The sequence below is a fragment of the Capra hircus genome, chromosome 11, assembly GCF_001704415.2.
Source record: "Capra hircus breed San Clemente chromosome 11, ASM170441v1, whole genome shotgun sequence".
Lineage (NCBI taxonomy): Eukaryota > Metazoa > Chordata > Mammalia > Artiodactyla > Bovidae > Capra > Capra hircus.
In genome coordinates, this window is record NC_030818.1 from 68,700,762 (window position 1) to 68,713,695 (window position 12,934).

Genomic DNA, 12,934 nt, shown 5'->3' on the forward strand with positions numbered 1-12,934 from the left:
CGCTGCTGTGAACATGGAGTGCAGGGATCTTTTCAAATTAGAGTCTTCCATCTTTCCTGGATATATGTCCAGAAGTGGGATTGCTAGATCATATAGTAGCTCTATTAGTTTTTTAATACTGTTTTCCATAGTGGCTACACCTACTTGCAATCCTACCAGCAGTGTAGGAGGGTTTCCTTTTCCCCACACCTTCTTCAGCATTTTTATTTATAGACTTTGTGATGATAACCTTTCTGACCAGTGTGAGGTGGTACCTCACTGTAGTTTTGATTTGCATTTCTCTAATTATTAGTGATATTGAGTATCTTTTCATGTGCCTGCTGGCCATCTGTATGCCTTCTTTGGAGAAATGTCTGTTTAGGTCTTCTGCCCCTTTTTTGATTGAGTGTTTTTTTTTTAATATATCAAGTTATATGAGCTTTTTGTATATTTTGGAAATTAAGCCCTTGTTGGTTACATTGTTTGCAAATACTTTTTCTCAGTTCACAAGTTGTGTTTTCATTTTGTTTGTGATTTCCTTTGCTGTGCAAAAGTTTATAAGTTTGCTTAGGTTCCATTTGTTTATATTTGCTTGTATTTCTTTTGCCTTGGGAGACTGACCTAAGAAAACATTGGTACTATTTATAGCAGAGAATGTTTTGCCTATGTTCTCTTCTAGGAGTTTTATGGTGCTATGTGTTATACTTAAGTCCTTAAGCCATTTTGAGTTTATTTTTGTGTATGATGTGTTCTAACTTCATTGATCTGCATGCTGCTGTCCAGCTTTCCCAACACCACTTACTGAAGAAACTATCTTTTCTCCATTGTATATTCTTGCCTCCTTTGTTGAGGATTAATTGACCATAGGTGTGTGGGTTTATTTCTGGGCTCTCCATTCTGTTCCTTTGATCCATATATCTCATTTTGTGGGGAATAACAGCAGGAAGAGATATCTCTTCTTTCCCAAGACATGAAATTTCTGTGTATTCCGGGTGTGGTTGCTTTTGTTGCATTGATTTGATTTCACAGCACAAAGGCCCATGAGACCACTGGACAAGGCTCCGGCCACGGTGACTGGGACCATCCTCAGTGGCGTGCTGCCTCACCCGCCCATCTCACTTTCATCGTTTGGGAGCGACCTCAGCAGCCACTTGAATGCCAACCCTGCTATGCACTCAAGCAGCCCGACCCTGGTGCCATTATTCCCACAAAGCGTTTCTAAGAGGAACTGAAGAGTGTTGATAATTACATCTGCAGTTCAACATAGAAGCAGGCTTTAGGGAAATGTGGCTTTTAGCCTTTTCCTCCCCCAGAAGTTGTTTTGCATTAATATTGGGTGTTTAAACTCTGATTTGCATAACACAGGATGCATGAAAAATATCTAATACATCTACTCACTTTAGCTTTTGGTCTTTAGAGATGAAAGGAACCTATTGCCCAGTAGAAATATGTGTGTGTGTGTGTGTGTGTATGCACATGCATGTGTGTATACATGTATGTCTCTGTGCATATATGTGTGTGTGTGTGCGTGCATGGTGGGAAGAGGTGTACATTTCCAAAGTGAAGGCCTTGGTACATATATGAGGGGAGAATATGGGATTTCTGGATTTAAAATGGAAGTGGGTGGCTTCCAAAGTGTAGCAGATACAACAGACAATACCGAGGAAAGAGAGACGAGGTGGGTCCCAGAGAGGAGCCGCTGCCACCACCTCCCCCATCCCCAGAATGTAGTCAGGGACATTAGGCTGTGTCAGGCTTGGAGGGTCACGTGTGTGTCAACATGGGCTGTGCAGTCAGACAGGCCTACTTGTGAATCCTGTGGTCATCTCTGGCTGTGTGTCCCTGGGAAAGTTACTTTCCCTCACTGAGTTTGCAGATGTCTACTGCGTCCTAAGCTAGGACAGCAGCCCGGATTATCCGGGGGCACCCAGTCTAATCAGGTGAGCCATTTAACGCAGAGAACTTTATTTGCCTGGAGAGAGAGGAGATGGAGCAGAAGCAGTTGAGAGATTCACAGCCTGGGAAGGACTGTCCAGGTATGACGGGAAGGGACCACGTGGAAGGAAGAAGGGGGCTCCTGACCTACAGCCAAGGAGGAAGAGAGGACCTCAGTCCTACAGCTGTGAGCAGCTGGGTTCTGCAAACAAGCTGAGTGAACTGGAAAGCCTCAGAGCCCCCAGACAGGAGCCCGATCCTGCTGATTTTGGCCTTGAGAGACCCTCAGCAGAGGGCCCGCCCAACCCCTGCCCTCCCCGCCCCCCCAGGCTAGTATGGTAATTTGTTAGGGCAGCAGTGGAAACCATTAAGCTCCCAGGGCCGCCTGCCTCCTCTCTGGACTGAGTGAGCAGGCTTGTCAGAGGAGCGCCCTGTCAGACCCGCAGCGACAGCGGATCCCTCCCGCTTTCTCTTCAGCCTCACCCTTTCCAGGTTCAGGGGCTCAAGAGAAGAGAAGTGGCCTCACCTGAGACAAGCATCCAGGTCTGATGAAAAGTCATCTTTCCCCCCAGATGGGGCTGCTTGCCAAGCCCCAGGCCCAGGTGCGGTCCCTTAAGACCACCCATTTCCAGAGGCATGGTGGAGACGTAAAGGGTGTGTGCCGTGACATTCGCTGGACGGCTCGTGGTGACCGTGGTGAGCCTGTGCTTACACCTCAGAAGTTGGGAGCCTGGCTGCAGCCCTGGCTGTCCCCGATGATGTGAAGCACAGTTTTGCTCTCAGGTTCAAGCCTATCGTTTGTGGCTCAATAAGATTGCTTCTACTCAAGTCTGTGGACTCATTAAAAATTAAAAACAGAGGTTTCTGGCCAAGTGGCCCAAAGAACGTAAAGATTTCTTGAAAGGAAAATCTTTGTCATCGCATTTGTCTCTGTGGACTTATGAGCGACTGTCTCCTTCTGCTCATCACTATCCACCCCAGTCCCTTTGTCCTCACAAGATTTCACCTTGTCCAGTGCTAAGTGGCTGATGCTGTTAGATTAAAAGATATCTGTGTACAGTTCGTGAGGCTCCACTCAATATAGGCTTATGCCTCAAGTAGAGCCGGGTCTAATGCTCCCTTTGCCTTTGTCCAGAAACCAGGCTATCAGAGGAAATTCTAGCCTTGACCTGTATGGCTGACAAGTGGCAGAGGATTTGGTGTGATTCTGGGGGAGGGAGCTGTCTCCTCTCGCCTGAACTCCTGTCCACCATCACGGCTTGTCAGGTGGACATTGGTTCTGGCAAAGGGTTGGGGTTCTATGAGTACTGATAAAGCTACAGATCGGTCGATGTGGAGATAGAAGGGAAGAGCTGAGAACAGAGAGAGGGTGAGGAGGGCAGTTTCTTCCCAAATATTAATCTGAAGTTTAAAGAAAATAAGGTAAGCACCCCCAGTGTGGATGGAATAACTACACATCTCCCCGCCCGGAATTCAGAGCGGATTTAGGTCTGCATGACATTTGTCATTGGGGTATGCGGGTGCTGACTCAGCAAGAACCACCTCCTCCCCCAAACTCCCTACACTGTCTTTTTGCTCCTTCACATGAGAAAGTGATGACTTTGCAGGAGCTGCTGACAAGTGGAGGATCAGGGCTGTACCTGGGGAGCCCGCTGCTTTATGCCTCGGTCTATGGCCCCAACTGCCTGGGGCTTTGGAATTACAAGGCTTTCCCAGAGGCTTCGGCATAAACCTGTGAGTCACTGGGCCTGGCTCCCAGTCCTGGGAGGATGCACAGCGTTATCCTGCAGTTGTGGTGTAGATATTCGTAGGATAACTAGAGGGATGTCCTCGGTCTTAAATACTTCACATTGTGGTACCCAAACATCCTCACACCTCTCTGAACACGTCAAGCTTCCTCACTCAGACTGCCTTGACTCTGGCCGCAGTACAGCAAGGCACGCTGCTCAGGTCATCTTGGTTACGACATTCTGGACTCCAGAGCAGAAACGATCTTACTGCATCTCAGGCTGCAGGCTCTGGGGACATCAGTTAACCAGAAGGAGAGGTAAGACAGGCAACTGTCAGGAGTGGATGAAGGAGTAGATGAGGTAGAAATGGGACAGCTGGTTATAGATTGGCCTCTCTCGTTCATCCGTGAGTGCCCTGAAGTCAGTATCTTTGTGCCTGCAGCAATATTGGCTGATGGTGGGTGTTCACACTGAGGGAGGTGGGATCAGGGCAGGGGCAGGAGTTTTGGACCTGGGGAGATGCGCTTTGAATGCTAGCTGCCCATCAGGACTGCTTCTGCTTTGAAAACTAACATCCACAACCACGAGTGGGCTTGTTGGGACAGCTCATAAGTTACTACCTGGAAGAGGACCCAGCAAAGCCCAGCCCAGGAGTAAATGAAGGGGTCCTTTCTTCCCGTGGCTTGTGTCTGCAGAACTGAGATGTTTCCAAGCACAGACACAGGAAAACAAGCAGGGATGATGGTTTTAGAGGTGGAGGAGAGGAGGCAGACTGCAGGGGGCTACGAGAGGAAGCTGATGGGTAGAAGATGTACTGCATCTCAGGGCATCCGGTGCATCTGGACAGAGCCACAGGCAGCCATGGGAGTTGGTCCTGGAGGCCGGAGGAGAGCTGGGCTGGCAGAATGGGAATGAGTCCTCAGCATCAAGGGAAGGTTGGGCCAGATAAGGAAGCAGGGACAGCAAGGCACTCAGACCCAGAGCCTTGAGGTGGAGAATGCCAGGAGCCCAGATGGAAGGTAGAGAAGGACCAGGGTCAGGGGTCAGTACTTTCTGAGATGGGGATTTCTGCATGATGGTGGCAGAGGAGAAGGGGGGGGGCAATCGATTCAGAGAAAAGCAAAATGGTGGGTGAAGGAAGCACAGGGAAACAGGTTTAGTCGGAGCTGAGGGTGTGGAGACTGCATAGGTTGGAGGGATTCATTTTGCAAATGAGGAGGGACATATGTTTCATTTGAATGCAAGTAAGGAAGCGACCACAGAAACGTATGCATATTTTTGGAAGAAAGCTTGCGCAAAATTCACAGGTTATATCCATAAGCAAGGCCTCTATCTCAACTTCTGAGGGGTGTGAGGGTTTTCCTTTCTGGGAGCTAGAGCGAACCCTGTCTTGAGATCCTGGAGAGGAGTTGATTGGAGTCCAGTAGATCTTAGCCCTGGGGACTAAATTCACACACATACCATCACAGTTCGCTGCACTGAGCCCTCCCGCCCCTCCAAGCATTACTACAAGGTGGAGAGCTGGATGTTGGCCATCAGCTAAGCTCATTCATCATCTCCCGCAAACACTAGGTTGGGGCCCACGATTCCACCAGTGCCCCAGCCAAACGCCAGGTTACCATATATCAATGACTTCTGTGGGGAGTCAAAATCTCCAGTGTTAGGTCCACAGATTTCAAGCGTCTCCTGTGGCAGAAGCAGGAAGCTGTAAACTGTCTAGGAAGTTGAAAGTGGACACAGGCAGGTGATGTCATTGGCATCCATGTCTTAAAGAGACTTAAAGAGGAGTGTTTTGTGTCACTGAGCTTTCCATTGCACTTAAGAGTTTTCACATTTACTCTCGAAGTTCTACTTTAATGATACCAACAGCAATCCTGTGGTGTACTTTTATGATCTTCATTTGACAGGTGAAGAAGCCCAGCCTCAACTAGGTCAGGTAGGTTTCCCCAGGGACGGGGCTAGTGGATTTCTGCAGACTCAGGGCCAAGTTATTCCCGTCTCTCCCCACCATATGTTCTTGCCATCATTTGTCAGCAGTCTTGAGAAGTCCCTTCCTCACCCTCGTGTCCATGTTGCCCCCGCTCTGAGGGAAATCTGAGCAAGCTGGGAATGAGCTCTATCCTGCTGGGCAGGTAGAGACAGGTATCGAGGAAGCGTGGCCTGCAACTTTCCCAGGGACACAAGACAGGAGTCAGGAGGGGACAGGGAGAGGGTGAGAGAGCAGGTGAGGATCAGGATGAAGAGTTTGTGTCCGAGCCCTTGCTTGCAGGGTTGAAAAGAAGGGAGAAAGACAGCAGGATGTGGGAGGGACAGAGGCTGAAGGAGAGGACCCCATGGTAAGGAAATCCAGGAAGGTGGGGCTCAAGGTGCGGAGGGGCAGGGCCCATCAGATGTGGTGGGCAGTGGTAGAATACCCACATCCTTGGTCCCTGCCCGTGCACACCAGTCTGTTTCCGGAGGCAGTCGCCCGCCAGCCTGAGTGCTTCCTGAAGCAAACTCCTCTTTCTTCAGCTTGACTATAGAAGCGTGGCCCAGGCAGGCATTCCAGATGTGAAACTGGCTCTTCCCACTCATGGCATATCCAGTGGGGTGCAGGGGGCAGCTGCACTGGCTGCAGTCAGTAAAGGGGTGCCCCATCTGTAGAAAAGTTATAAGCAGTAATGGAACGCCCTCATAGCATTCGAACAATGGCAGTGAGGGGGTCCGCCCCCACCACCCTGGTATAGCACCGCTTCCTTCTCGGGCAGGACCGCTGCCCTAAGCCTGCGGGAAGCAGCTTGGAGGGAGAAGGGCACCGGCCAGCATGGTCTCAGCCCACCCACCTCTGCTGACTCTACCTCACCGCCCTCCCCGAGGTCCCTGCCTCAGCAGCCAACCGGGGAAATGGGTTTGTGTGCAAACCCCTACCCAGGCGAGCACCCAGCAACAGCTTCGAGGCTTCCAGCACTTTCTATGGTTGTTCACAGCTCTTGGCTATGGCTCAGACTTCCTTCTCCGGGCTATGATTCAGATGTCCTTGCAGGAGATAGAATGGCCTCTCGGCATTGACACCTTGTCCAGGTGCCTCCTGGGAACTGGTCTTGTCTGTCCCATCCTGGCCATGTGGCTTGCCAGCCTGTCTGAGTGGGAAATGCGCTAACTCCATGACAACCCCTTCTATCTGCACCTTGACCAGCAGAAAATTCTCCCAGAGTCTCTAATGGAAAAGTCTTTCTCCTTGGTCCTGGTTCTGACCTTCTAGGGTCATAGGAGCTCGTCTAATCCATCTTCCACCCTGAAACCTTCCATATACTCAAAAGCAGTTCTCTCAGTCCCTGGGCTCCTCTGTTCCAGGCCAAAGCATCACACAGAGGCCCCCACCCCGCTGGCCCCTGAGAGTGTTCCAAAGGCGCAGGCACAGCCCTCCATGTGTTCCCCTGTGTCTGCCAGTTTCCTTGTTAAGGCAAACCACCCTCCCAGGTGTGAGTTATTAGCATCCTCCTGGTGGGCAGGGAAACCGAGGTAGCAGGCCCGTGGAGCACACAGTCTGGCTGTGGAGTCGGCGCCCCAGGCAGGCTACTGGCAGCCCTCCCCTCGCTCTGGGACCTGGGATTCCCCGGCGCCTGGTGTCTCGGTGCTGCCGGCCTGTGCTGCTCAGTCTAGGAGGCAGAGCAGTGAAGGGGGCGTCACTGTCTTGCAGAAATCTCCTTCAGGGTGTGGATGTGCGGGGGCAGCCTGGAGATCATCCCCTGCAGCCGAGTGGGCCATGTCTTCCGGAAGAAGCACCCGTATGTTTTCCCAGATGGCAACGCCAACACATATATAAAGTGAGTGTGTGTTGCGGGGGTTCGGATTCCCCGGGGGTGGCATGGCCATGGGCTTTTCTGGTGATAGGCTGTTGCTCTCCCAGGTTCTCTGGTAGGTTCGGCTGCCCGGGTGTCGTGAATGGACAGGGGTTGCATGTTATGCTTGCTGGGCCACAGCCTGGGCGAGAGAGGTCAGGCCTGCCCATCCAGGTCCAGGCTGGAGGCCTTGAAGCCTTTCTCCACCCTTGACTTCTCCCAGGCTTGGCAAGGCCCTGCCTGTGGCCTCGGGGCTTCGAGTCACTGGGCAGCACCCTCCTGCAGGGCTCAGGGCTCTGGGTATTTTGTGTTCTTTGGGGCAGGAGGAGGGCAGCCACTTTTGCCCCTGAGTTCTAGAAGATCCCCTGCAGGGATCACCTTCAGGCTGGGTCACCAGGGGAAAGGCGCTTGGGGAAGATTCGGGAATGGGGAAGCACAAATAGATACAGCCCAGATGACCGCTCCAGGGCCTCGCGGGTGCACAGAAACGGCCAGACTGGCGTAGTCCCTGAGGCCCTGGGCTCCTTTCTTGGGGCTCGCCACTTGCTGCCCAGGGACAGGACGAAGGTCATAGGGTCTCAGTGACCCAGCGACTCCCACTTGCCTATTCTTGCTTCCTCGCTCCCTCCATACACCCGCCTCCTTTTCATGATTTCTTCAGCTTGTTTCCTCTTCTTTAGAAATGCCTCTGTCCTCCTTTTCTCTTGCTGCTCGTCTTCTCCTCCAGCTTCTTCTCCTCTCCTCTCCAGTCCTCTTGTCACTTGACCCCCTCACTCCCCATTTATTCCTCCTTCGCCCTTTGCCCCTCATTTGGTCCAGGGAGGGGGAGCAGAGCTCCTCTTTGAGGGTTTTTCTTCCCCTGCAGTGTTTTCTTCTGGGTTCTCTCCTCCTCAGTTACTCGCACGTGTGGACAGGTGTGGGTGTGGACAGGTGTAGGGGAGCTGTAGGCTTGACCAGTGAGAAAGCTGACCTTATGCTGGGCAGGTTAGGGTCATGAGAACCCCCTTAGCAGGGACTGGAACAAAGGCAGGGCTGCCTGGGGTCTTGACAGGGAAAGATGAGCTGGGATGCCTGGTGTAGGAAAGTCAAGGGGCTATGATGTGGAGTGGGGGCCAGCCGGGGAGTGCGGGGCAAAGCCTCGAGGTCTAGAAAGTTCTTTGCATTTGAGACTGGGCCCTGCTTGCCACCAGTGGAGTTGAGGGGAAACTTGGGGCAGTGTGGTCTCGGCAGTGTCCAGTGTGCTGATGGTTAGGCCAGTGGAGGGAGCTGGCAAGGAGCTGTCTTCAGTGCACCAAGAGCTGGACTGTGTGTGCAAAACTCCTTCAGGTCCGCGGGCTTGAAGGGCAGGCCATGCCCTCTTGGTGACACCCCCGAGTCCATGCACTCAAGCCTTGGGAGGTGCTGCTCGGGCTTCTGATTGTTTTCCCGTGTCTTCTCTTCCGGGTACCCTGGTGTCCCGGATAGCTGAGTGACAACATCCTCCATGTCTGTCTCTTTTTCTGTGACCTTTGGGGTCAGACTCACTGCAGATAGCTAATTGAAAAATAAATAAATAAAACTTCAGAGTCCTGGCAAACATTTGATCAAGATGGCTTGGTTACTTCATTCTTTACACCTGCGCTAAGCTAATCACATGCTTGTGCAAATCTCGTGCGTGACTGGCTTCCCCCTTGGAGAGCTGCGCCCTTTGCTGACAGGGAGAGTTCTAGAACAGGAGCCCACAGATGACCAGAGATGAGATGGTCAACACTCTCCCCTCTTGTATTGGCACCAAAGGAGCACACGAGATTCCTCCTGGCTTTTTTTCTCTTTTTCTGAGAGCCATGGGAAGTTCAATTTCTGGTATAATTTCTCTGGTCTGTGCCTTTTGGGAGGAGGGTATGTCATGACTACTAAAATCCTGTGTCCTGGGGGAGAGGCCCCTTTGGAGACCGGTGGGTTCAGCACCCTGGGGAGAATAAAGTTACTGGACCATGGTGGCTCCCATGGGGGTGACACTGCCCACTTGTCACATGTGTGTATTTTACCTAGATATGTCCCCGGTCCTCTCAAATAGCCTGTCCCTGACACTCTTTGTCTCCCCAGGAACACCAAGCGGACAGCTGAAGTGTGGATGGATGAATACAAGCAGTACTATTATGCTTCCCGGCCATTCGCTCTGGAGAGGCCCTTTGGCAAGTAAGTGTCTCCCCTAGTTGGTTTGTGCAGACAGCCCAGAGCCCCAGCTCACTGGCCCAAGGCGAGAGGGTCTCCCAGGCCGCCAAGCCCCTCCAGGGCCAGGGCTGGGCCTGTTCTCCCCTCCTATGTCTTCTTGCTCCTGCCTAGTCCTGGGCACAGGGCCCCGGGCCACGCCTGTGGGAGACCCTGGCAGCCTGGACCATCCACTCAGTGGGTAGAGCCATGCCCTGCGCAGTGGACTGGTGTTTCCAGGTTTCACAGAAAGGTGGGATGCTGGGCTAAGCAGCTCTGCTCCCTCCAGACTAGAGTTCCCTCCTCCTCCTCCTCAGCTACTGAAGCCTTAATCCTCCTCTTTTTAGGAGGACTAGTACTGTGTAGATCTCCTCTAGAGCAGGGCTCCAGCTTCATGGGGGTGGGAGAGGACAGGGAGAGGAGTTAAGGGCCAGATGCCATGTCACGAGATGCCTCATTAGTCCTCTGCAAACTGAGAAATGGGTATAATAACCCCTGTTTTACAGATAAGGAGTCTGAGGCTTCTACAGCTTCAGGTACTTGCCATGGATCTCACCATTATAGGAGAAGCTCAAATCACACCTGTCTGATCCCCAAACTTTGTGATGTTGCATTCCCCAACTCAGGGCTGGTTTGAGTCGAGAAAAATGGCAACTTGATTGATGTTATATTCATCTTTTTTGAGAGGGGGCAACTGGTGGCTTTGTCATCTGATGTCCCTCAGTCGTACTAAGGCTGTGGAACAGATGGCATGTTTGCAGCCTACATGCCATCGATCGAGCCCATCACTCCCAGGTAGATTAAATCACGAGCCTGCCAAAGTGTTTGCATTTCTGAAACTGAACACCCACGCTGGTCTCCGCTTCTCCTCAGAGCCTCCCACAGTGTTTATTCTGAGTCCTCAGCTTACCTCTGGTTCATTGGCCATGTCCGTCCACCCCTCCTTTCTTCACTGCCTTCCCTCTCCAGCTTGGGTTCTACTTTCTTGCATAAGCAGAGTGCTTAAAAGATGTTGTCCTTGAATCTCTTGCCATGTTGAGCATCTACCCGCCCTCCCAGGCCTCCCTCTTGACCTTGGGTGAACCTGACTTTGTGCCATTTCCCCCTGTGGCCAGGCTGCTGAACAGCTCTGGGAGTATTGGCGGGTGCTGCTAAGCCTCTGCGGCCATCCAGCTCAGGGAGGCCCTCTGTGGGGCTCTTAATCCTGCCCCCTTGCGGCCGACATTCTCCCTCAACCTCCATTTGTACCTTTTCCATTTTCCCCAGCTGCGGAGTCCGCCCTGCTTCCACTCAGCACGTGACACCTCTGTTCTATAGATGAAATAGACAGCACCAGCTTCCTGAGCCTGACCACCCTGTGCCTGCGCTATCCTCCTGTCTTTTATCTGGAAGAATAAGGGGTGCCTCCCGCTGTGGCAGGCCAGCCCTCTACCTGTTCCCCAGATGCACCCTTCTCTCCTGCATTCATTCATAAATCAGCACTGATCAAGTTCCCACTGCCTGGATTCATCTCCTCCTGCCTCTCAGCTTCTCAAACTTTCATGTGCGCACAGATCTCCCAGGGATCTTGTTACAGTGTGGATGTTGGTTCAGTAGGCGTGCATTTCTGCGAGCCCCAGGTGGTGCTGTGCTGCTGGTCTGAGGACCTCAACTCAAGGAGCAGAATTCCAGGGTGATGGTTTCCAGACTTTCTGTATGTCTCAGTCACCCGGGGAGCTTCAAAAACTGCTGCTGCCTCTGTTTCAGCCTCAGAGGGTAGACTGAGTCTGGACTGTGTCTTGGGCTGTAGAATTTGTAAAAGATGTGCCCCCCCCCAACTAGGTGACTCTAACCTGCAGACAGTGTGGGAGCCCCTGTTCCAGGGGACTTCGCCCACCGTGGGCCTTCACGCTCCCTGATCACCCCACTCTTATCTCTATTGCATGGCTCCCATTAGTATTTAAATTTATTCTGTATCTTACATATGTTTTAAAAAATAAAAAAGAGAAGGAAAGAAAACAAACTATAAGAACTCTCCCTCAATCCAACGCTGCTCATCACCTACCTTGTCTTCTGCTCCTTCAGAGCCAAGCTTCATGAAAGAGCTGCCACATTGCTGTCTGTGGCTCCCATTTTCCTGCTTCTGACTGTGAGCTGAGGCCATGGCCTCCATCCCCTACGATCACTCCCACCTGGCCCACCCATGGCCCCCTGGGACCCTTACCTTCCTCGATTACTCCATTGATATGAGTCTTCTCCCACCCAAACCCCTTCAGGCACCCCTCTGATCTCGGTTTCTAGAACTGAAGTCTTGGCTCTCATCCTGAGATGCAAGCTGCACCCTCTCTGCCCACCCTTGTATGTTGGTCTTCTCTGAGGACCTGTCATAAACCCTTGTTTTACTCCAGATTTTCCCTGCCATCAGCCACCTCTGTGCTGCTGATAAGCACGTTTCTATCACTCTCCTGCACCTCTCCTCTGAGCTCCAGCCCTTAGAGAAGGAAATGGCAATCCAACCAGTATTCTTGCCTAAAAAAATCCCATGGACAGAGGAGCCTGGTGGGCTACAGTCCATGAGACTGCAGAGTTGGACACAACAGAGTGATTAAACACATCCTGCACCTCTCCTGAGCTCCAGTCCTTATGTCCAAATAGCAACTGGACATCTCTGCCTGGATGCCCCCCAGGCTCCTCTGAGTCAACAAGCTCTAACTGAACTCTTCCTGTTTGCTCCTAAACTCGCTCCTTTCCCCATATTCCCCACCTTAGCTCTTCCATGAATCCTGTTGTCAAACCAGAAATCTTGAGTGTCAACCTTGACTTCTCCCTCCCTGTCCTCCCACAACTAAACAATTACCAAGTCCCAGGGATCCTGCCTCACTCATAAACTGATCGTCTGGATTTTTGCAAATACTGAACATTTAGCCTTTTTCAAATGATGTCATTCCTGTTCTCATGTTGCTTAGCATCTGGTGAGGAGATGCGGTGTATGCTGTATAAGAAGTTCCAGTATCATGAGGGCGCCCAGTCCAGTCTTTGGGGTGGAAGGAGGTGAGGCTTGAGAAAGCAGGGCTGGTTCTGTGTGGCTGCCGAGGAAGAACAGGGTGTATGTGGAAATCAGGTGTACTGGTGGAAGAGTAGAGAGAATGAAACCTGTCCCTTCTCTCCCATCCCCACCCTACTCCCCTGCCAGAAAGCATGGTCAGCTCTGGGTTTCAACAGTGATCTCCTAACTGCTCTCCCAGCTTTGGGCACCAAACTCATTTACCTTCAGTTGCTATTGTTCAATCGCTCAGTCGT

At 51.8% G+C, this 12,934-nt stretch overlaps 1 protein-coding gene across 1 annotated transcript in view; it reads left to right on the forward strand.

Annotated features, from left to right (window-relative positions):
* Positions 1–12,934, forward strand: part of GALNT14 (polypeptide N-acetylgalactosaminyltransferase 14) — a 219,930-nt gene that overhangs the window by 192,965 nt on the left and 14,031 nt on the right. The window contains exons 10-11 of the mRNA XM_018055469.1: positions 7,324–7,450; positions 9,551–9,643. Coding sequence (XP_017910958.1) covers positions 7,324–7,450; positions 9,551–9,643 — 220 coding nt within the window. The remainder of the gene's footprint in view (positions 1–7,323; positions 7,451–9,550; positions 9,644–12,934) is intronic.